The 25,876-nt window shown below is 48.5% G+C and overlaps 1 protein-coding gene across 1 annotated transcript in view; it reads right to left on the minus strand.

The window, feature by feature from the left end:
- The window catches only part of LOC138268114 (mucin-3A-like), a 247,055-nt gene that overhangs the window by 66,432 nt on the left and 154,747 nt on the right, over window positions 1-25,876 (minus strand). The window contains exons 4-5 of the mRNA XM_069217504.1: window positions 15,127-15,245; window positions 7,635-7,693 (exon numbers count right to left, since the gene is read on the minus strand). Coding sequence (XP_069073605.1) covers window positions 7,635-7,693; window positions 15,127-15,245 — 178 coding nt within the window. The remainder of the gene's footprint in view (window positions 1-7,634; window positions 7,694-15,126; window positions 15,246-25,876) is intronic.

Here is a 25,876-nt window from a genome sequence, read left to right on the forward strand (position 1 = left end):
CTCCATTGTCAACAGGTGCACCAGCGGTCGTTACACCGGATTTTCCACCATCTTCTCAAATGTCCCAGCTGACGGCGCCTAGGAAGGACAACAGCGACGGCCGAGTCAATTTTCTTCAAGGTATGTACCCACAGTTACACAGAAGACGACACCAAACACAAAACCCTTCCTGTATGTGTGTTGAGTGTAGGCCTAGCTATGTGTGACGCAGGGGTAAATGAAGCCATGTGGGCCCCTGAAATGGCGGCTGCCTGACCTCTAAACTGGGACAATGGGATTGTGTGGTAACTGCGTTGCCGTTGCACACCGTCGCAGTAGGCGGTCGTAGACCGCGGCACAATGCTGCATTGGTTAACATTGGACCCTATGGGTCCCCGGAGCCAATGAACAAGTGCGCCGGCGGTGATGATACGCACCGCCGCGGACGTCACCGCCATTTTCTATCTGTTGAATCACTAGATACCTGATCTTTGACAGGGGAGGACCTACACTGCAAGTGCTGCTGTGACCTCGGTCTGGAAGCGACGATGGCTGCTGAGTCTGGAGAAAGGGCCCCTGCCTTCACTGCTCAGGAGTTGGAGAAACTGGTAGACGGGGTCCTCCCCCAGTACACGCTACTCTACGGTCCTGCAGACCAACAGGTAAGTACACAGTTAGCACGTTGTATGGGCTAGGCCTGGGTGGAGAGGGCTGGTTGTAAGAGGGAAGGGGGCAGAGTTCATGGAACATGAATGCATGTGAATGAATGTGCCACATGGCTAGGGTAGGGAGGGGGGCCACTCACATCGACGGGGCAGTTGGTAATGACTTCGCTTCTTACCTTGTGCATGTCATGTAGGTCAGCGCCCACCAGAAGAAGGACATTTGGCGTGCCATCGCCAAGGACGTCCGGACCCTGGGGGTCCACCAGAGACGGGGCACCCACTGCCGGAAAAGATGGGAGGACATTCGCCGCTGGAGCAAGAAGACAGCGGAGGCTCAGCTGGGGATGGCCTCCCAACGTGGGAGGGGTGTCCATCGCCCCATGACCCCCCTGATGTTCCGGATCCTGGCGGTGGCCTACCCTGAGTTGAATGGGCGCTTGAGGGTATCACAGCAGACACAAGGGGGTGAGTACTCTCTCATTCTGTGGACTTTGCACGCAGTGGAGGGGCCTGGGTGGGGGAGGAGGCCTGTGAGTGTACCTAGGCCAGGCAGAAATACGTAGACTAGGCCCCTCCGTAATGCAGGCCATGTGGCACTCTACCCCACCGCAGTAGAGTGCCAAGTACAGGTATAGATGCCCCTGTGGCATCCATGTGTGCAGATGTCCATCATAGCCATGTAGGCCATATCCCAGGAATTGCATCTGTAGAGGTAAAGAGCACGGCGTAGTTCAGGGGGCTGCTGTGTCTGTATTGTGTGCCAACGGTAGCGGTAAGCCATGCACTCAACCTGTCTTTCTTCTGTCGTCCCCCCCCCCCTTTTTCTGCTCTCCCGGTTCTTTTGTGCATCAGCATAATCAGGCGGAGGTAGAGTGGCACCGGAGCACGAGGGAGCTGCATCCCACATGGCCATGGAGGGCCACACCACGGACTCAGAATGCACCAGTGGGACTGAGGGCGAGGGGAGCTACACGTCGGTCACCGGATCATCAACCAGTGACACGGACTCGTCCGCCGATGGGAGCTCCCTTGTGGTGGCGGCACCATCTGTGCCCCCCACTTCTACAGGTACAGCCGCCACCTCCCCTACCAGCACCGCCCTCCCAGCAGCCCCTCAGCGTTCGCCCCAGGCCGCTCACCCAGGAGGGTGGACATCACCTTTGCCCCAGGCACCTCAGTCCCTGCCCCTGTCACCCCTGCTGCCCTCAGTGAGGAGGCCATTGACCTCCTCAGGTCACTCACTGTTGGGCAGTCTACCATTGTGAATGCCATCCAGGGTGTAGAAAGGGAGTTGCAACACACTAATGCATTCCTGGAGGGCATTCATTCTGGTCGGGCTGCCCATCATCGAACCCTGCAATCTCTGGCCTCAGCACTGATGGCAGCCATTGTCCCTGTGTCTAGCCTCCCCCCTCCAACTTCCTCCACCCAGACCCTATCCCCTGTACCCCAGCCTATCCCAAGCACACCATCAGACAAACATGCATACACCTCAACACACACAAGTAGCTCAGGCAAACATAGGCACCACAGGCACTCACGCAAGCATCACCCACATACAGACACAGCAACATCCACTGCCTCCACTGTGTCACCCTCCTCGTCGTCTCCCTCCTCCCTCCCAGTGTCGTCTACACTCTCACCTGCATGCACTACATCTACAGGCACTAGGACTCGCACCAGAACACCCAGCACCACACCCGCTCACCTGCACTCACCACCCCCACTACCATTTACACGTCCCCTGTGTCCACTCCCAGTGTGTCTGTGACACCCCCTCCCAAAGTACACAAATGCAGGCACCCACACACCCAACATCCATCCACCTCACGACAGCCTCCAGTACCTGCAACTGCACCCAAAACACCTAAAGTGACACCTTCTACAACCACCTCCTCTTCCTCCACTCCCAGACTCCCTCCAGATACCCATCCTAGTGTTCGTCAGAAGCTCTCCCTCAGCAACATTGACCTCTTTGCCCCCACCCCCACCCCTCCAATTCATAAGTCCCATAGTAGCGCCTCAGCCAAAAAGACTCCAGTACCAGTGGTGCGTGTTACAGGTGTGTGGAGTGCACCGGCCACCAGGGCAGGCAGTGTGACAAGGAGCCAAAGCACTGCCAGTCCACCCCCTGTAAAGCATCTCAAGTGGCCGACGGGACAGGGTGAAGACTCCTGGCGACAAAACTGCTCACAAGGGTCCCAGGGGGATTGCAGAGTCAGCTGTGACTCCTCCAAAGGTGGTGAAGTGCCAGAAGAAGTCTGCACAGTCTGGTAAGAGCAGCACGCCGGACAAGGGCGGCATCCTCCCCGGCGGCCGGGACGCTACCGCCAGTACCGTCGTCACTGGTCAGGAGACCACCGCCGGAGTCAGTGCCCAGGAGGGCAGCAGTATCATCACTGGTCAGGGGACCACCGCCGGAGTCAGTGCCCAGGAGGGCAGGAGTATCATTACTGGTCAGGAGACCACCGCCAGAGTCAGTGCCCAGGAGGGCAGCAGTATCGTCACTGGTCAGTGCCCAGGAAGGCAGGAGTATCGTCACTGGTCAGGAGACCACCGCCGGAGTCAGTGCCGAGGAGGGCAGCAGTATCGTCACTGGTCAGGAGGCCACCGCCGGGGTCAGTGCCCAGGAGGGCAGGAGTATCGTCACTCGTCAGGGGACCACCGCCGGAATCAGTGCTCAGGAGGGCCCCGGCAGCCACAGCCCCGCTAGGAAATGAGGGACCGTCATGCCACACACCAATGCAGAGGTCAGAGACCGCCATGGCAAAGCACCGCTGAACAAGGAAATCACCGCCATGGTGAAGACCGCTGAACAGAGCAAAGCACCTCTGAACAGGGCAAAGCACCGCTGAACAGGTCAGAGACCGCCATGGCAAAGCACTGCTGAACAAGGAAATCACCGCCATGGTGAGGACAGCTGAACAGGGCAAAGCACCGCTGAACAGGGCAAAGCACCTCTGAACAGGTCAGAGACCGCCATGGCAAAGCACCGCTGAACAAGGAAATCACCACCATGGTGATGACTGCTGAACAGGGCAAAGCACCGCTGAACAGGGCAAAGCACCGCTGAACAGGTCAGAGACCACCATGGCAAAGCACCGCTGAACAAGGAATTCACTGCCATGGTGAAGACCGCTGAACAGGGCAAGACACCGCTGAACAGGGCAAAGCACCGCTGAACAAGGAAAACACTGCCACATCAAGCATCGTTATCACATGTGAAGTTGGGACAGTGACGGAACAGGAACCACCACGGGGAGCCTAATGCAGTCTGGGCACCATTCCCCCTCCAGAACCAGTGGAGACATGCATCCACTCCGTCTGTCCTTAACAGGATGAAGCACTCTGGGCACCAGTCCCCCTCCAGAACCAGTGGAGACTGTTATCCACTTGAGAGACTGTGGCTTTGCACTCCCCAGATGGTACAGTGGGCAACCCACCCACTGGAGAGACTTGAGAGACTGTGGCTTTGCACTCCCCAGGATGGTACAGTGGGCAACCCACCCACTGGAGAGACTTGAGAGACTGTGGCTTTGCACTCGCCAGGATGGTACAGTGGGCAACCCACCCACTGGAGAGACTTGAGAGACTGTGGCTTTGCACTCCCCAGGATGGTACAGTGGGCAACCCACCCACTGGAGAGACTTGAGAGACTGTGGCTTTGCACTCCCCAGGATGGTACAGTGGGCAACCCACCCACTGGAGAGAATTGAGAGACTGTGGCTTTGCACTCCCCAGGATACATCAATGGGCATGGAGCCCTGTCGTGGATCTGGCGTGGTGCTGTAATCGCCCCCCCTTCCCTTCCCCCTGATGTGCCTGTTGTATTTCTATCTGATGGCCCTGCAGTGTTCTCTCCGTTTGTGGACAGGTATCTAGTGTGGGCCTCGCCCATGCATTTTTGGCCCAGTGGTGCACGGATATTGATATGTGCATACCTGCACTACTTCTCGTAATGTATATAATTTTGAATGTGTATATATATCTGTATATATTTGGTAACTGTATTTTGATACATTACAATTTTTGAACTGATTTCCTTTTTTCTTTGCATTCTTCCGGGGGGCTTGTGGGTTGGTACTGTGATGTTTGGAAATGCATTGGTGTGTGTGTTGTAATGTGCAAGGGTGAGGGTGGGGGTGTTGTGTGTGTCCCCCCCTGACTTTTGCCTCCCCCCTCCCCTAGGTCGTAGGTGCAGTACTCACCGTTGTCTTCGCCGCCGCCGTTGCTGGTGTTCGTAGATGAGCAGGAAGACAAGGGCAGGGAGTATTTGTAATTCCGGCTCCATGGTGTCCTCCTTCCTCGTGGGATGTGTAGAGGTGAGCGTTTTCCCATTGCAAAAGCTTTTTCCACCGTGTTTTATCCACGGTGAATCCGCCCCAGAAAAGGTGGCGGATTGGCGGGTTGTGATACTGTGGGCGGTACATTGTCTCCCGCCTGTCTGTTGGCGGTGACCGCAGCGCTGCTTGTCTGTACCGCCGTGGCGGGCGGAGTGTTAAAGTGGCTGTCTATGTTGGCGGTTTCCGCCACGGTCATAATTCCCTTTTTTTTTCCCCGCCGGCCTGTTTATGGTATTATCATGCACTTTCCACTCAGAGTGACCTTTTTGAAACATACTACCACAACAATCTTACTTCAATTGCACAAATGTTATTATAACAAAGTATTACCATCCTCGAACAGATTCATACACATCAAATATATAATACTTTCAAATAGTGAAAATGTGTCTTTAACTAAAATATGTAGATGCATAAATATTCGTTTTATTGTGTAATACCATTATAGCAAAACATTCTTTCATTATCACACCCTTAATTAAATTTCAGAGACTTTCCCCTTTCTTTTTGAAATGTTAATTTCATGCAGAAAATGTGAAAAAAACAAAATATATGTATATATTTAAGTGTATATATATATATAAATATATATATATATATGTCTATGTATATATATATGTATATATATATATATATAGCGCCATTCCAAAGGCGATTGTAATGCAGGGATTTATTATGCTCGCAGAGGGCTCATCAACGCGTTTTGGCGCTACTCCGTGCCTTTGTCATGACGTGTCAAAGGTGCGGAGTAGCACCAAAATGCATTGACTAGTCCTCTGCGGGCATAATAATTGGGTGCCAGCTGAAATCAGAAGTGCTTCAGTCTATGTTTTCAGAGGAGTCAGGTGTCTTCCCTCCTCGAGTGAGGCATTCCTCTGGTGTTGCTTCTCCCAAATCCAGACTGTTCTTAAACGTCTCTCTCCAGGAGTAGGCCTAACGGTAGGGTAATGGCCCTATTGTGTGGAGAGACCTTTGACCCTCCAACTGGCTAGAATAGTAATTATCATGGACCCAGATGGGAAACAAAAGTCTGGGATTTAATTGGAAGCAAAGTCAGAGAGAAAATATATACATTGTAATGCCACAAAAAGTGCAGATATTTGGAATTGTATGTCATATTTGCTTTAGAGCTCATGATTTACTATAACATTAGTGCGCCAATCAAGCATCTAGGCCTTACTATGACAAATTGTAGGTTGGTTAAAATTTGCCCATAGGGTATAATATAGTAAACCACACACACATTTATCAGTAATCACTACAGATGTATACACTCACGTTATTAATGGCCACTCATGTTTTAAGGCCTACACCAGCTCAGCACTAATCCCTGAAGGGAAACTTCTGAAACAGGCCACCTTGCTGGAGCTACTGGGGTGAGTTAGACGGTTGTCTTACATGCTTAGGTGGGTGTACATGTGTTTATGTGCAACCAGCCCTTAGCCTCTTACACTAGTTGCACAGCAGTGTACTTTATCTTAGAAGGTGGACACTGATAACAACCACTTAAAATCTGTTATAATAGAGCTCTCATTGAGTGAGACTCAGGTAGTGAGACTCACCCACAGCAGAAGCCATAAACCCGGTAGACCAAAGAGTGAACAAGCCAGGTGAACTGAATGGTGTGGAACACATTTCTCACAAAACCGTTTACTCGTTCTGCTTCTTTGTATTAGCAGATTCTTACAGTTACATCTGTAATTTCATGACTTGTTTGGATAATCTAGAATGATCAAACTTCATAAATAAGAGCTTCTACGTCAGTACACATGACATAAAACAGCATCTATATTTAGTTGACTGTCTTGCACTAGTAAATGATGCAAACAGAAGTTGTCCTCATTTGACATTTAAATGAAAACATTGACCTTTAAAGTGAATCACAATTATTTTCTGTGAGGATCATTCAGATTTGGCGAGTAACATGTACGTGGCAAAACTTGAGGGATGTCCCACACACTCAATCCCTGGTCCTGCCCCGTTAATAGGCGCAGTTTTGGCAAAAAGGCCACCATCTCAGTGGTTACTTGGGGTCAGACTTCCTGCCACTCCTACTTCTGGGTGGAACACTCACCAGATTCTAAGTCAGGTCATTTGCATGATTCATTAGAAAGTTATTTATCTACTGCCTAGGTTCTAATAATTGGCCCTGTGCAAAGCTTAAAACTTTTACACTGTGAATTATTTAGGTTGGTAAACTTAATTACATTTTATCTGTGGGTGAAGTTTCAGCAAAAAAAGGCTTTAAGAACGTGCCAGAAAAGTAGAGATTGCAAGATTTACCTACTACAAAGCTTACTTTAGCAAGCATTTCACAAACTTTGTTCTTGAAGTGTCAAAAAAAGCTCACATAAATCAAAAAGCAAAAACCCGCAACCCTACAATGTAGCAGTCCCTTTTCATTTTGGAATTTTACCCAAAAAAAGTGGGCAGACTGCAAAATGCTGTGCACATTTGCAGCCAGGATGTATTGACGCTTGCAAGAAGTCCACATTGATCCAAGCGCTCCATGTGGGCTGTCTTGCTTTGCATTTTTTCAGTGGCTAATGCTGAAACTCTGGTTTATAGAAGTCTTTAACTTCCCAGTTGTTTTACCAACTGTCTCTTGAATGACAGGTAATATAAAGCAGACACTCTGTATTCTTACCTTATTGCCAGGATTTCCACATCTTTAAAACCTGGTACATTTTTATAGGCCCTCACCATCTACAAAAGACAATAAAAAAAGTTATAAATCCATTCAGTGCCTCTTTTAACAGAGTTCTCAATTCCTGAAAGAATATTTCCAATACATTACACCTGAATTCAGTTGCATATACAGACTAGCATGTGTAAAGACTTTGGTAATGAGTAATGTGAGCTACATAATGGATCAATGTTAAAAAAGAGGGAAGTCTTGTAAAAAACACAAATGTACGTAAATCCAATGAGTTGTTCACAATGCTGTCAATTTTGATGCCACAGTTCCCAAATTTTTGTTCTTCATTCTTCCTGTACTGCTAGTCCACTGCGTCTTTTTTTTCATTCCAAGAGCCTTAGTACAATAAAGAAGCTAATCCTATTTCAGGTGAAAATTCACATTTGCACCTGAAACTGGATTTCCAGTTGCTGATTGAGCATGTGCTGTTTGTCCACATGCACATTAAGTACCCCACGCTACTTGCCCACATATGTTCGGCAGGTAATACCGGACACGAATCTCAGTGAAAAACAGTGTAAAACTGACTTGTAATACAGTTCTCAAACTCACGTAATCTGTTATATTTTAGAAATATTTTCTTATTTCAATGGTAAACCCTTTTGCCGTGTCTAACATACTTTAAAAAAATTATGATGTCACAGTCTGAGTTCATGTTCCAGTTATTTTAAGTTTGACTTTATTAATCTTGCAAATTTTAATGGACTGGTTGTAATCTGGAAAACCAAGGACCTCATTACGAGTCTGGTGGTCTGACCGTCATCAAAGCGGTGGTCAGACCGCCATATTATGACCATGGCGGTTCGGCAACGGTCGGTCCGCCAGCACTGCCAGTTTCCCTCCACTGGAGGGACTGGAAGTGCTAGCAGTTCTAATCTGCCAAGGCAGTGCTGAATGGAGCGCCAGCGTGGGAATTACAACCGCCCTCTCCATGCTTTTACATGACAGTTGCACCGCCTTGTAAAAGCTGGCGGAGACAGGGTGCAGGGGACCCCATAGGGGCCCCTGCACTGCCCATGCACTTAGCATGGGCAGTGCAGGGGCCCTCATGGACAGCCCGTCACACTTTTCACTGTCTGCTTAGCAGGCAGGGAAAAGCGCAACAGGTGCTGTTGCACCCTACGCACCGCAACATTGCAGCTGGCTCGATTACAAGCCAACATCAATGTTGTGGGCTGTTTCCCACTGGGTCAGCGGACGGAAACTCTGTTTCTGCCCGCTGCCGCAGCAGGAAACTCGTAATAGGGGCAGGGAGAAGGTCACCGCCAGCGCGGTGACCTGACTGCGGGACGTCGGTGGGTGGCCTGTTCCTCGCGCCAAAGTCATAATGAGGGCCTATATGTCATTTAGGTACATATATGTGGAGTTAAGTGCAGTAAACCTATCCTTACCTATAAATATTGGTCAATATTTTGATCCTCAATATTTTGGCTACTCCATATTCCCTGCTTGATTTTCTGTACCTTCAGTAATGGAGGCACTATCTAACATGGGCTGTGCAGCAATACTGACTATGCAGTTGGTTGAGCTACCACTTTCTTGCTTCAGTCATGTATTTATTTGCAGTGTTCTTTCAACAAGATTAGTTGTTTGGTGATGTATCTATGATAGAAAGTGAGTTATATATTCATGCTGACAGCAGGTATTTGCTATTATGTATTATCGTCATGCAAATTAATGCTCCTGCCTCATCAGCAGTTCTATTGCTAAGAGGTGGAACCTGATGACAAAGAGACTCAGATCCAAAACGTCAGCCATTTCCATTACAAAGATTTAGTGGATGTTTTCAAACAACAAACTTCCTCTTTGGGAGTTTGTAGGAAGGTAGCCTCTTTCTAGCCTTGTTACCCCCACTTTTGGCCTGTTTGTGAGTATATGTCAGGGTGTTTTCACTGTCTCACTGGGATCCTGCTAGCCAGGGCCCAGTGCTCATAGTAAAAACCCTATGTTGTTAGTGTGTTTGTTATGTGTCACTGGGATCCTGCTAACCAGGACCCCAGTGCTCAAATGTTTATGGCCTGTATGTGTTCCCTGTGTGATGCTTAACTGTCTCACTGTGGCTCTGCTAACCAGAACCTTAGTGGTTATGCTCTCCCTGCTTTCCAAATTTGTCACTAACAGGCTAGTGACAAAATTTAGCAATTCACATTGGCATACTGGTACACCCATATAATTCCCTTATATATGGTACTGAGATACCCAGGGTATTGGGGTTCCAGGAGATCCCTATGGGCTGCAGCATTTCTTTTGCTACCCATAGGGAGCTCTGACAATTCTTACACAGGCCTGCCACTGCAGCCTGCGTGAAATAACGTCCACGTTATTTCACTGCCATTTACCACTGCACATAAGTAACTTATAAGTCACCTATATGTCTAACCTTCACCTGGTGAAGGAAGGTTGGGTGCAAAGTTACTTAGTGTATGGGCACCCTGGCAGTAGCCAAGGTGCCCCCACATCATTCAGGGCAAATTCCCCGGGCTTTGTGAGTGCGGGGACACCATTACAGGCGTGCACTATACATAGGTCACTACCTATGTATAGCGTCACAATGGTAACTCCGAACATGGTCACGTAACATGTCTAAGATCATGGAATTGTCACCCCAATACCATTCTGGTATTGGGGGGACAATTCCATAATCCCCTGGGTCTCTAGCACAGAACCCGGCTACTGCCAAACTGCCTTTCTGGGGTCTCCACTGCAGCTGCTGCTGCAGGTGCCAATCCCTCAGACAGGTTTCTGCCCTTCTTGGGTCCAGGCAGCCCTGGCCCAGGAAGGCAGAACAAAAGATGTCCTCTGAGAGAGGGTGTTACACCCTCTCCCTTTGGAAGTAGGTGTGAAGGGCTGGGGAGGCGAAGCCTCCCCCAGCCTCTGGAAATGCTTTGATGGGCACAGATGGTGCCCATCTCTGCATAAGGCAGTCTACACCGGTTCGGGGATCCCCCAGCCCTGCTCTGGCGCAAAACTGGACAAAGGAAAGGGGAGTGACCACTCCCCTGACCAGTACCTCCCAGGGGAGATGCCCAGAGCTCCTCCAGTGTGTCCCAGACCTCTGCCATCTTGGAAACGGAGGTGTAGGGGGCACACTGGACTGCTCTGAGTGGCCAGTGCCAGCAGGTGACATCAGAGGCTCCTTCTGATAGGCTCTTACCTCTCTTGGTAGCCAATCCTCCTAACTTGGTAGCCAAACCTCCTTTTCTGGCTATTTAGGGTCTCTGCTTTGGAGAATTCTTCAGATAACGAATGCAAGAGCTCACCAGAGTTCCTCTGCATCTCCCTCTTCACCTTCTACCAAAGGATCGACCGCTGACTGCTCCAGGACACCTGCAAAACCACAACAAAGTAGCAAGACGACTACCCGCAATATTGAAGCGCCTAATCCTGCCGGCTTTCTTGACTGTTTCCAGGTGGTGCATGCTCTGGGGGTAGCTTGCCTTCACCCTGCACCAGAAGCTCCGAAGAAATCTCCTGTGGGTTGACGGAATCTTCCCCCTGCTAACGCAGGCACCAAAAGACTGCATCACTGGTCCTCTGGGTCCCCTCATCCTGACGAGCGTGGTCCCTGGAACACAGTAACTCTGTCCAAATGACTCCCACAGTCCAGTGACTCTTCAGTCCAAGTTTGGTGGAGGTAAGTCCTTGCCTCCCCACGTTAGACTACAAAGCTGTGTACTGCGTGATTTGCAGCTGCTCCGGCTCCTGTGCACTCTTCCAGGATTTCCTTCATGCACAGCCTAGCCTGGTTCCCCAGCACTCTGTTCTGCAGTGCACAACCTTCTGAGTTGTCCTCCGACGTCGTGGGATCCCCTTTTGTAACTTCACATGGACTCTGGTTCACTCTTTTTCTAAGTGACTGTTGGGATACTTCTGTGGGTGCTGCCTGCTTTTCTGAGGGCTCTCTGAGTTGCTGAGCGTCCCCTCTGTCTCCTTCTCCAAAAGGCGATATCCTGGTCCTTTCTGGTCCTCAGCAGCACCCAAAAACCTCTACTGCGACCCTTGCAGCTAGCAAGGATTGTTTGCGGTATTTCTGCATGGGAACACCTCTGCAAGCTTCATCGCAACGCGGGACATGTGTCTTCCAAAGGCGAAGTTCCTACTCCTCTTCTTTCTCCCAGCTTCTTCCATCCAGAGGCAGCTTCCTTGCACCTTCATCCTGGGTTTCCTGGGCTCCTGCCCCCCTGGACACTGTCGCGACTATTGGACTTGGTCCCCTTATCTTACAGGTCCGGAAATACATTGTCAGTGCACTGCTGGTGTTTGTTCTTCCTGCAGAATCCCCCTATCATGACTATTGTGCTCTCTGGGGGAAGTAGGTGCACTTTACTCGTACTTTTCAGGGTCTTGGGGTGGGGTATTTTTCTAACCCTCACTCTTTTCTTACAGTCCTAGCGACCCTCTACAAGCTCACATATGTCTGGGGTCAAATCGTGATTTGCATTCCACTTTTGGAGTATATGGTTTGTGTTGCCCCTATACCTATGCTTGCCTATTGCAACCTACTGTAATTCTACACTGTTTGCATTACTTTTCTTGCTCTTACTTACCTAATTTTGGTTTGTGTACATATACCTTGTGTATATTACTTACCTTCTTACTGAGGGTACTCACTGAGATACTTTTGGCATATTGTCATAAAAATAAAGTACCTTTATTTTTAGTAACTCTGTGTATTGTGTTTTCTTATGATATTGTGCATATTATATAAGTGGTATAGTAGGAGCTTTTCATGTCTCCTAGTTCAGCCTAAGCTGCTTTGCCATAGCTACCTTCTATCAGCCTAAGCTGCTAGAAACACCTCTTCTACACTAATAAGGGATAACTGGACCTGGTACAAGGTGTAAGTACCTCTAGTACCCACTATAAGCCAGGCCAGCCTCCTACAGAGTTTACTTTTCAGAGGAACAACCATTGTGGTGCTTCCTCTGAATGCACAGAGATCACCGCTGGACGTAATGGCCTCCATACCTTGATGAATCTCAGACTGCCAGCAGTATATAAATCAGGCCCTTAGTCACCATTGCAGTCTGAGGATCAAAATTACCATTAGCTATCTTCATCATGCTTTACGTTTCGCACTTCAGGTGCAGAATCACAACAACTACCAATAGGTCCTGTCCATAGCAAAGCTTCAAAGACATTTGCTGTTGTGCTTGAGAGGCGAATCTCCACTTTGAAAGGGTTCAACTTGAAACAATCATCCAGATTGAGGTTGCTTGTTTACAGTGGCACTGGAAGATCAACCTCAGAGGTAGTTGATCTTTCTGTAAGCTTCATGCCACCTGGGGATCATCAGCTCATATGTATTGATTGACCAAAAGTGGTGAAGTTCCCTGGCTAGAGATTTAAGTATAAATTCAAAGAAGCGGGGACAAGCTGAATTCCTGGGGGTAGGACATCATACATAAAAGGGTTTGGAATGGGGGGGAAATACAGATTTGGACCTTTTGGGGTCACTTCTGAAGAAGGGATGTCATTCAAAGCCTTTAACCAGAATATTACATGAACAATAGATGAATGTGTAGTGGTCAAAGAATAAGCGCGGCTGATAGATCTAATAATACAACTGTCCCTAAGAGTCGTCCCACCAACCATTGCACGCAAGTCATAAATTACCGGCATCACCACTTGTTCAATGCCCCGGTCTGCTATAAATCAACCTTGCTTATCATTCAACAAATTATTATTTAAATCCATGAAGCTTCGAAGCTGAAAAGTCAATGACACGTGCGTCAATGTTGAAAGCTATGGCATGGGTGATTTAGGGCTAACCTTTTTTTTTGTCCTAAGTACTTAGGGGTGGTTTCTTTAGCGGTGGGAATATAACAGTCATTTTAAACTCACTCTCTGCCAGATAAAATTCTGATATTCATTAATGATTTGCATAATTCATGCTGCTATCACACAGTTGTTAGATTTCTCAAGATAGAACAAATATTCAAGAGGGACAAAGGCCGAGTAGTTTTTATCCTCTTCTCAACATCCTCAAAGGACAGCAGCTTTAATTCTTAGAAGCTAGCACATTATATCAACCAATAGGTCTCTGATACCACTGGAGGTTCCTCCCCCACAGAACTAGCCAGTTCACCTCTGCTGTTCCCACCTTTTTCATAAATAAAAGTTACATAATTTTTCACCAGCTCTTAGAGGGTATTATTGTGTTCGTACTGGCTACTGGAGAATTTAGGACATCAATGTTCTTAAAAAGTTCCCTGGAGACATTATCAGCCACCAACGTTGTGTGAGTGGTAAACCTTCTTTGCAGTTCTTACCATATAGTTGTACTTTCTTAACTGCTTGATGGATTGTGGTCTATCTATTTGATCATGATCTTTACATCATGCTGTTACCATTTTTGTAGTAGTTTTTTTTTTTAATTAGCACAATTGCAAAGAGATAATATGAGTTTCCTTTTAATTTTCCACTAATCTATAAATCTCTAAATCTAGCAAGACCTTAATTGAGTTCTGGCGTTTAAGGCAACAGAACGTTTCATTAAAGATTTTCTTTTACCAGCCGATATCGAAGGTTCCACAAATGACATGTTGCATAGCAATGTGTTTCTACTATAGTGGCATCATCCTGTACCACCTACTGCATATCACATTATGCTCCAATAATTTCCACAGCTCAGTGAATACACACAGTACATCGTCCATTGTCTCTCTCTAGTACAACAATCATTGCTCAGCTCCAGCAGGGGCATAACAAAGGACACCTGCATCACACTATCATTGTCTGAAAGTTCCTGAGTAAGTCTGGAGGGGACTCCATGTACTCTGCAGGGGGGTCCCCTCAAGTTTCGTTACGCCACTGAGGCGTGCCAGCTCATGCTCCCAGGAGGATCAATCAATCAATCAATAATATTTATAAAGCGCGCTACTCACCCGTGAGGGTCTCAAGGCGCTAGATCAGTGCACAATGATTCTCTCAGGCACATCGATCAGTGCTATGCTGGTGCACATCTGTGATTGCTTCTGTGGTGCACATCAACATGTCTTTCGTACAGCACATCACTCTCTGTGTGCATGGACCCCTACATCTCTGCTGGTCTGTGAAAATAGTTGTCTGTCTGCCTCCTGGTCTGTGTGCATATGAATGTGCTACATGTGTGTTCCTGTGTGTTGTGTGCCCCTGTGTACATGCTATGTACAAAAGACATAACTAAACACCTCTGCAAGTGCCCTTATTAACTGATGTATACAAGGGTGCGAGAAACAATTGTTAACATGCTTTTCGACTTTCTAATCAGAGTCTGCACTAGTGAGAGATGGGAAATGGAAGAGAACCTATCGATATTCAGAGAGCCTTGGTTCAACGACTGTGGCTGGTGTTATTTCGCTCTTTTATCAGTTTGTTTCACAAGTAAACTTAAAACAAGAACAGATCAAATCAGATGGTTCTGCCCACAGCTCTCATCTCACACATGCCCTTGTCTTACCTCAGCTTTGAAGTTTTTCTCAAACGTCTTATATTCATCGCTGCCATTATTCGTCAGTTGATCACTGAACTCTTGGTTGGTGATCTTTACCTCGACTTCCACTTCCGCACTGACAGTGGCTGAAAGAAAGAGATTTCTAATGAGAGACTGACTGAAACAGGCATCCTGGAAAGTGAGCGCGAAACCTTTGCTTTATGAAGCCCCGTGAGTGCGAGTGACCATTGATTAGTGGTCAGCGGCTGGCACCTTGTACCCGTTCCTTGCATTTTATTGGTTTGCGGCCGGCAGGTGGCGTCCGTCCATCACGGACGATTGCTATTGCTGGAGTGCTGCTAAAGCCCAGTCCCAGTGCCCCTCTTTCTCCCATCTCTGTAACACACATATAAAGAAGTCTGTACCGTTTAAAGCCGTGGTTCCCAACCTGTGTCCCGGGGAGCCCTGGGGTCCGCGAAGCCTCCTAGGGGGGTCTGTGACTGCTTCGAAAATTAAATAATATTAACAGATTAGATCCCCAGCTTTCAGTAATGACTCAGTGGGGGATCCCCAGATTCTAATAATGATTCAATGGGGGTCCTCGGGTTCCAGTAATAATAATGTTGGGGTCCACAGAAGTCTAAAGGTTGGGAACCACTGGTTTAAAGCATTCGGACTGACAGCCTACCTCTGAACAGTGCATATGTGGGGCTTTAGACTAATGGCTAGGCTGTCAGATGCAGGGGGTTAAACTGACAGCTTGCCTGTGCCCATACCGGAGACAGGGGGTTTAACCTGACAGCTTGCCCCTGAATTGTGCAAACACAGGGGTTTGAACAGATAGCTTGCCCATATTCAAGTTTGTACTAACAGGTGGCACATGGCCAGTAAAGAGAAGGGCTTGGTCTGACAACTGGCCCCTATGCAGTGTAGATGCAGAGGACTTGACTGACAGCTTACCACTGTGCAGTGCAGACCCAAGGGGTTCGGACAGACAGCTTGGCCTTGTCCAGCTCAGACATGGGGGTCTGAACAAACAGCTTATCCTACACAGTACCAATGCAGGAGGTTTGACCAACAGCTGGGTGATTATAGAAGTTTTGGACTGGCAGCTTCTCACTGTACAGTGCAGATTCAGTGAAATGGAGAAAAATTGCCCCTGCATTGTGCTGATGCATTGGTTTGGACTGACAGTTTACCATCATACAGCGCAGATAAAGGACGTTGGACTAAGTGTTTGTTCCAGCCAGTGCAGACACAGGGGTTTGGAAATGCATATAGCCTCTGCACAGCAAAGGCATAGGACTCTGCGTTAGCAGTTTTTTTCTCTGCACAGCGCAGACACGGTTTTGGTTTGGACTGTCAGCTTGGCTCTCTACCAAGCAGCCTGCAAGGCTGTCTGTGTACATAACTTGCCTCAGGCAGTTCCATGTATAGAAAGGAGCCATATATAACTAGTGCTTCTGTGTGTGAGCAGTAGTGTGACCTCTTCACACCAGATATATTCTCTTCCTTATACATGTATACCCTCTCTATGTACTTATGTATCTATATATTTATTACTTTACTTCTACTGTAGAGTAAAAAAACCTTTGACCCTATCCAGTGCACTACTCTGTCTCATACATGCCTCTCTCAATATATCATTTGCCTCCAAACCTTATTCTACTACTATGATCACCTCAATAACCCTCTCTAGACTCGTCCCTCCTCAGTTCCTCCTTGGATAACCCAAACCTCATTTTACTACTATGATCTCCCAAAAAACCTTTTCTAAATTCTTCCCTAATGCATCACTCCTTTGACTCATCCCAAACCTCATTTTACTAGTATGATCTCCCTCATCCCTTTCTAGAATCTCTACCCTCTTCCATCTCTCCTTATACTCATTCCGAACCTCATCTTACTACTATGATATCACAAATAACACTTACTAGACTCTTCCCTCTTCAATGCCTCCATTACCTTATTCAATCCAACTAACAGACACTGCTCAAAATAACTCATATCTCCCTATACTAATCCACCACTAATCCTTTATGGGTTCCGGAGTGGCGTGCTACTCATTAAAAAGCATTTCAATGCCTCATCAGGTGTAGTAGGTGCCACATAAATACAATTACATCATTAACGGTACTGTCACCAGTATGCACTTTTCACCTGTTATTGATTTCAGGCATTTTATTCTAATTAGTTCAATGGAAGCCAGATATGACTACACCCAGAATACTTTAGGATGTCACACTCGAGATCAGAATTGGACAAAATGTCTGTAATGACCTTGAGGGAGGTGGTCACCTTAGTAAGCACTGCACTATTTTTATTTGGGACTTGTTGTATTGTGATTAACTCTTGATCCTTCTAAATGTTTTAAGTGATGTGAACACTAGAACATTAGAACACTAGTAGTCTTTTGTAGTAATAATTTGTTCAAAGAATGTGCAGGCTTTAGGGTATGATATTAGTTTACTAATAGTTCTTTTCAAAGCATGAGCAAAAATCACCTTATTTCTTGAGTGTGTGTGTGTGTAAATCACGATCTGTGAACAATATTTGACTTGCATTGGGAACTTCTTTGTGAGGTCTTAATTAATACAGAGCAGAGCTCGGTAGGATACTCCTTCACTTTGAGGGTGATTTCAGCGTTAGCCTAATTAAAATGGAATTTAAAATAAACATATTTAAATTAGTTTTCTTTTTTTGTATTTATTCATACTGCTATTAGAAATGGGGTCTCTGGTTGGCAGTCAGTTTGCACTCTGTCCGACCAGGGAGCCTTACTCTAGTCAGGGTAAGGGAGTTACACTCCTAAGACAACCCCTCCTCAGCCCCTTGTAGCTTGGCACAAGCAGTCAGGCTTATCTCAAATGCAATGTGTAAAGTATTTTTACCAACACACACAGTAATACAGTGAAGACACTACAAAATGGGCACCACACCAGTTTAGAAAATAGGCAATATTTATCTAAATCAAACATGACCAAAACAACAAAAATCCAACATACATAATTCAAGATAGGAATTTTCAAATAATAAGAGTCTTATTCAATGGAAAACCAAGGAAATTTTGATTTTACACAAAGTACCTTGTTTGCATAAAAAATAAAGCTGCACGGGCAAGCGTGAATCAGAAAAGTCAGCGATGAGTCAATTCCTGACTTGCAAGTGAGGCTGTGCTTCGTTTTCGTCTCCAGTCGGGTAGGCGAAGCATAGTTTTTCTCCCTCGCAAGAGAGAGATGCGTTGATTTCCAGACAGGGCACCCCGGATCCGCACATGTTCACAATGACTTAGACGCCCAGCAACTATGTGTGTGAAATCTGGTCGCACCATATTGAAAAACCGCGATGCGTGAGGTTTGCGGCATTATCAGCAGTCGCAAGCGGGTGTTGCATTTTTTTCTCCAGCCGTGATGCGTCAATCTCCCAGCCACGATACAGGTAGAGCCTCGATCTTTTGCTGTGAAGCGGGTGGAGCGCTGTTTTGCAGGTGGTGCAAAGTTTCCCCGTACGGTGTTCTGTGCGTGGATTTCAGTCCTTGTCCAAACTCAGAATTTCTATCTGCTCTCAAAGGGGAACTGCACATTAAGGATATTTAAAGGCAGCCCCCATGTTAACCTATCTGAGAGATAGGCCTTGCAGCCTCGAATACTGAATTTGGCAGTATTTCACTGTTAGAACATGTAAAACACATCAGTACATGTCCCACCTTTAACATACACTGCACCATGCCTGTGGGGCTACGTAGGGCCTACCTAAGGGGTGCCTTCGATGTATATAACGGGATGATTTGGGCCTGGCAAATGGGTACACTTGCCAGGCCGAATTGTCAGGTTAAATACTGCACATACAGACTCTGCAGTGGCAGGTCTGAGCCATGTTTACAGTGCTACTCATGTGGGTGGCACAATCAGTGCTGCAAGCCCACTAGTAGCATTTGATTTACATGCCCTAGGCACCTCTACTGAACTTTACTAGGGGCTTACTGGTAAATCAAATATGCCAATCAGGGAAAAGCCAATTACACATACAATTTCATATAGGGAGCACTTGCACTTTAGCACTGGTTAGCAGCTGTAAAGTGCCCAGAGTAACAAAAACAGCGAAAACTGTGTCCCGCACACACTCAACAACCTGGGAAGTAGAGGCAAAAAGTTAGGGGAGACCACACGAGGGATGCCTGGTCTAACAACTGTACATTAAGTTTAGAAATAAAAGTAATTGTTATCAGAAACCAAAACAAAAACAAAAAAGGAAAAAAGTTAAATATGTATAAAAAGATTATTAAGTAAAGTAACATAATACATTTAAGATGATAATTATCAAAAACATTTATGAAAAAATACTAAAAACATTTTCGAATCCAGAATAAGAAAAAAAAAAAAATGAAATAAACAACAATATTAAACATTTTAAAAACATTACAAATCCACTCTAAGCAACTTTAGAAAAAGCATTGGAATTCAGAGCAATTATATTTACTATTTTCACTTCAGTGTAAGCAACAGTAGAGCAAGCATTAGACTAGAGAGTGGTTATATTTAGTCAAATTGTTCAATACCTAATAATAATTAATGTATTATAGACTTAGGCCTTCATTACAACCCTGGCGGTCGGTGTTAAAGCAGCGGTAATACCGCCAACAGGCCGGCGGTAAAAAAAAGGAATCAGGACCATGGTGGAAACCGCCAACATAGACAGCCACTTTAACACTCCGACCGCCATGGCGGTACAAACAAGCACCGTGGCGGTAACCGCCAACAGACAGGTGGAAGACAATGTACCACCCACCCTGCTACAAGGCACCAATCCGCCAGCTTTTCTGGGGCGGTACCAACGACATAAAAAGCATGGCGGAAACAGTCTTTGGAAGGGAAACCACTCACCTCTTAACACCCAACGAGGAACCAGGATGCCATGGAGCCCAAATTACAGGTATTATCAATGTTGGTCTGCCTCCTTTTCTATCAGGAGCACCAAAGACGCCTGCGACGGCCACGGTGAGTACTGAACCTAGCACACAGGGGAGGGGGGAGGGAAAAGAGAGCAACACACACACACACACACGCAACACCCCCACCCTCACCCACAACACCATACACACAAATAAATGCAGCAACATTACATATACACCCAGTAACCCCCTGGAAGAACGCAAGGACAAAATGAAATGATTGTAATGAGTGTAATCATAGAAATATCAGATAGGCCAAATTCAAATATCAGTATATACAAATATGTACACCAACGACAAGTCCGGATAGGAATGAAAGCAATGTCCGTGGATCAGTGTCCCAAAATGCATGGGCGAAGCCCACACAAGATACCTGGCTCGAAACGGAGAGAACACTGCAGGGGCATCAGATGGAAAATAAACAGGCACCTCAGAGGGAGTGGGGGGCACCTCAGCCGGATGAACAGACAATGCCACTGCTCCACGAGGGGGGTCCATGCCCACTACTGTGTCCTGGGGAGTGCAAAGCCACAGTCTCTCCAGTGGGTGGGCTGCCCACTGCTTAATCCTGGGGAGTGCAGAGCCACAGTCTCTCTAGTGGATGCGATTCTCCACTGGTTCTGGAGGGGGCTTTGTGCCCAGAGTGCTTCATCCTGCTAAGGACTGGGGTAGTGGATGTGATCCTAAAATGGTTCTGGGGGGGGCTTGGTGCCCAGAGTGATTCATCCTGCTAAGGACTGGGGTAGTGGATGTGATCCTCCACTGGTTCTGGAGGGGGCTTTGTGCCCAGAGTGCTTCATCCTGCTAAGGACTGGGGTAGTGGATATGATCCTCCTCTGGTTCTGGAGGGGGCCTTGTGCCCAGAATGCTTCACATGCAGTGTGTCAGGTCCCATTCTCTCACCTGGGTGTGTGCCACGAGATTGCCTGGGAACAGGTAGCATGATAATCCATAAAGCCAGAGACACACTCCACCCTGCAGCGACTTCGCCTGCCACATGCAGGTACAAACAGTGCTGGGAGTCATGGCTCACGTATGCTGAGAAGGGTCCAGGACGTCCTCTGCAGCCTTGGATAGCTGCCCACTGGGGATGATTGCCATGTCAACTGTGGTGGCACGTCTGCGCACGTCGCGGGGCTGGTGGCGGTGTTTGCGGTGGTGTCTGTGGCAGAGGTGCTGGCAGTGGTGCATGTGTCTGCACCTGTTGAGGGACACAGCAGGACATCTCCTGCAGTCTCGGATGGCTGCCCACTGGGGATGATGCTGGGGACTGTTGCTGAGGCAGCGGACGTGCAGGTGACGGTGCAGGTGGCGGTGCAGGTAGCCATGCAGGTGGTGGTGCAAGTGGCGGTGTCCACCGCCGTACAGGCTGATGTCCTTGTTGACAGAAGGGATGACTCTGTCCTGACCTGCTCTTAGGCTTGTGTCCCTTCCCCACCTTTGATGTCGCTGCTGGTGCCTTGCCACTGTCCCCTTTTGACTTGGAGGAGCCCTTGCTTGGTGGTAGGTGCGGCTTTTCCCACCGGCATGTGGGCACCTTCTTCACCTTGGCAGGTGACAGAATGGCTTGCTCCTTGGACTCGCTAGGTGGCACACTGGCAGCCCTGATGGGTGCCGCCCACAATGTGACTGGACTTGCTGAGGCCACTGTGCTGGATGATTTGGTGGCTGAGGTGCTGGGCTGGGACCTGGACAGCCTGGCCCAAGGGGAAGGACGGGGGTGGGGTTTAGGGAAGAGGTCAATATTAGTGAGGAAAAGTTTTTTAGACACACTGGGACAGGAAGATGGAGGGGGTTTGGGAGTAGAGGAAGAGGTAGTGGTTGTAGGAGGTGTACATCTGCTGAGTTTGGGTGAAGGTGCATGGCCTGGAGGCTGTTGTGAGGTGGATGGCTGTTGAGTGGGTGTGTGCCGGTGTTTGTGTACTTTGGGAGGAGGGCTCACAGACACACAGCGAGAGGACACAGGGGATGTGTGAATGGTAGTGGGGATGGTGATTGCACGTGAGCGGTGTGTGGTGATGGCTGCGCTGGTGATGGAGGTAGTGGCTGAGGATGTAGTGCATGCAGGTGTGAGTGGAGATGAGACTCGGAGGGAGGAGGAGGACATGGAGGAGGGGGACACAGTGGAGGCAGTGGATGTTGGTGTGTCTGCATGGGGATGGTGCTTGTGTGAGTGCTTGTGGGATGTGTGGTGCTTATGTTTGCCATGTCCACTCTTGTATGTTGATGAATGTGCATGCAGGTCTGATGGTGTGCTTGGGATAGGCTGAGGTACAGGGGATTGGGTCTGGGTAGTGGAAGTTGGAGGGGGGAGGCTGGACACCGGGACAATGGCTGCCATCAGTGCTGAGGCCAGAGCCTGAAATGCTCTCTGTTGGGCTGCTACGCCAGAATGAATGCCCTCCAGATATGCATTTGTTTGCTGCAAATGCCTCTCGACACCCTGGTTGGCATTCAAAATGGTTGATTTCCCAACAGTGAGGTCAATAGCCTCCTCACTGAGGGCAGCAGGGCTGACTGGGCAGGGCCTGAGGTGCCTGGGGCGAAGGAGATGCCCACCCTCCTGGGTGAGCGGGCACGAGAACCACGCTGAGGGGCTGCTGGGAGGGCGGTGCTGGTAGAGGGGTGGCAGCTGTACCTGTTGTTGTGGTGGGCACAGAGGTGCCCACCACCGCAAGGGAGCTCCCATCAGAGGAGTCGCCGCTGTCGCTGGTGTCTGCTCCTGTCCCGGTCGTGGAGCTCCCCTCGCCCTCCGTCCCACTGGTGCCTTCTGGCTCTGTTACTTCACCCTCCGGTGCCATGTGGGATGCAGCTCCATCCTGCTCCAGTGCCACTGCTCCTCCGCCAGATGATGCTAATGCACGGGGTGACAAAACAAAAAGGGGGGGAAGACAGAAGAGACACATGGTCAGTGCCTGCAACACCACTTCCGTTGGCAGACACAACACACAGGGAGCAGCCCTATGCACTAAGCCATGCACTGACAGGGCAGGGGAAGAGCACATACCCATAGAGGATTCTGTAGAAAACCATTTTATGCACAGCTGGAAGCCGTAGGAGCATGACTAGGTGTAGAGGGCAAATACTACCTTTGGGGTTGGACTGGGAATGAGGCTGAAAAACAATGGATCTACCTTTGCGCGTCTGCCCTGGCCTAGGGGAACCCACAGCCCACCTCACCCACCCACACACCTAGTCAAGCGTGCAGAGTCAGCTGAATGAGAGTGTACTCACCCCCTTGTGGCTGCTGTGATGCCCTCAAGCACCCATCCAACTCAGGATATGCCACCACCAGGATCCGGTGCATCAGAGGGGTCATGGTGCGACGGGCACCCCTTCCACATTGGGAGGCGAGGCTGGGCCTCTGCCGTCTTCATGGTCCAGCGGCGCAGGTCCTCCCATCTTTTCCAGCAGTGGGTGCTCCGTCTATGGTAGACCCCCAGGGTCCGCACTTCCTTGGCGATGGCAGGCCAAATACCCTTCTTCTGGTGTGCGCTGACCTAGACAAAAAGTGAAGTAAGAATGGATGTTACACCCCTGTACATTGTATCCCGCACATTGGTCACATACCTCCCCATCCTGGCCCAGAAATACATACATACACCATCCTCACATGCTTCCCTGTCCCCCCCGTCTCTTCCATCCACGACACTCCATACAATCATGTGCCAACCCCCAATGTACACAGTTTACTCACCTGTTTGTCTGGAGGCCCTTACAGTTGTGTGTACTGGGGGAGGACCCCATCCACCAGTTTCTCCAACTCCTCCCCAGTGAAGGCAGGGGCCCTTTCCCCAGACACTCAAGCCATTGTCGCTTCCAGACGAAGGTCACAGCAGCACTTGCAGTGTAGGTCCTCTCCTGTTGAAGGTCAGGTATCAAGTGAGGGAACTGATAGAAAATGGCGGTCACGTCCACAGCGGTGCGTACCGTCACCGCCGGCCTACATCATCATTGGCTCCTGGAATCCATAGGGCCCAATGATAACCAATGCTGAATTGCTCCACGGTCTTTGACCGCCTACAGCGACGGTGTACAACGCCAGCGCAGCTACCTCATTTCCCCTTGCCCACCTTACAGGTCAGGCAGCCGCCATTTCAGGGGGACACATGGCAGGCCACCTAACTGTGTCACACCTATTTAGGCCACGAATACGGACAAAGGCACATAGAGAAAAATTATTGATTGTGCTAAACAGCCTGGTGAAACCTATGTGGTGTATGATCCTCTGCTCACCCTTCTCCTCCGTAGGGCACGTCTGCTGGGGCAGGTGATGAGATGGCATCATCCTCCAGTGTACTGAATCTGGTGGACCTTTCGACAATGGAAGACAGACACATCATAATCACTTACAGACTTGCTCGTGCAACAATCCAGGAACTGTGTGCCCAGTTGGAGCCAGACCTGATGTCAGCTATCCGCCAACCCACAGGAATCCCCCCTCTAGTGCAGGTCCTGTCAGTACTCCATTTCTTGACCAGTGGGTCTTTTCAAACAACAGTAGCCATGGCATCAGGGATATGACAGCCAATGTTCCCTTACGTGTTCTCCAAAGTGTTATCTGCCCTGCTGAAACACATGCACAGCTACATTGTTTTCCCTCAGGTGGAGGATCTGCCCACAGTGAAAGGTGACTTCTATGCTCTGGGACATATCCCCAACATCATTGGTGCCATTGATGGGACACATGTGACATTTACATCCCCTCCCCCCCCACCGCAGGGATGAACAGGTGTACAGAATCCGCAAAAGCTACCATTCCATGAATGTGCAGCTGGTGTGTTTGACAGACCAGTACATCTCCCATGTGAATGCCAAGTATCCTGGCTCAGTGCATTATATTATGAGGAATAGCAGCATCCCTTATGTGAGTGGGCAACTCCAGAGGCACCGTGTGTGGCTAATAGGTGAGCCTAAAGTCCCCACACAGTTTCATTTGCTGTCTTGGTATAGGAGATTCCCTAATATTTGGAGGATGTCTAACAGTTGTCCCTCTATATTTGCAGGTGACTCTGGTTACCCCAACCTGTCATGGCTACTGAACCCAGTGAGGAATCCCAAGACAAGGGCAGAGGAAATCGACAATGAGGCACATGGGTGAACTAGGAGGATAATAGAGCGCACTTTTGGCCTCCTGAAGACCAGGTTCCGGTGCCGCCATCTGACAGGTGGCTCCCTATACTACTCACCGAAGAAGGTGTGCCAGATCATCGTGGCCTGCTATATGTTGCACAACCTGGCTTTGCGATGCCAGGTGCCTTTTCTGCAGGAGGATGAGCCTGATGTGGCTGCTGTGGAGCCTGTGGACAGTGAAGAAGAGGAGGCAGAAAAGAAGATGTAGACAACAGAGACAACATCATCATGCAATACTTCCAGTGAGACACAGGTAAGAGGATGGAACTGCTTCACACATCTCATACTATTGTAGGACCTAGCATAAATCTGCCTACTTACCTATGTGTATGGACCCTTACTTGTCACTTTGGCTTTTCATTTCACAGATCTGGGTCCCACTTTGTGCCCTCTGCTCTGTTTACTGCTGGCCTACAACTGTGTAACATGAACATTGACATTGCTATATTTGAGATATGTTGCAATTACACATTTGTGAAAGCACAGACTGACTCCAGATTGTTTGGTGAATCAAGGGTGTTTATTTCTGTGCCAATAATTGGAGGGGGTGTGCAATGGGCTGGGGTGATGGTGGAGGAATGTCCATGGTAGAGTCCCGTCTCTTGGTCTCACAGGTGCATTGTCCAATGGAGCATGGGAATGTAAGCAATGGCAGTTTAAGGTGGACAGGGTGACAAAGTGGGACAGAACGGT

Source organism: Pleurodeles waltl, chromosome 12, assembly GCF_031143425.1.
Source record: "Pleurodeles waltl isolate 20211129_DDA chromosome 12, aPleWal1.hap1.20221129, whole genome shotgun sequence".
NCBI classification, from domain to species: Eukaryota; Metazoa; Chordata; class Amphibia; order Caudata; family Salamandridae; genus Pleurodeles; species Pleurodeles waltl.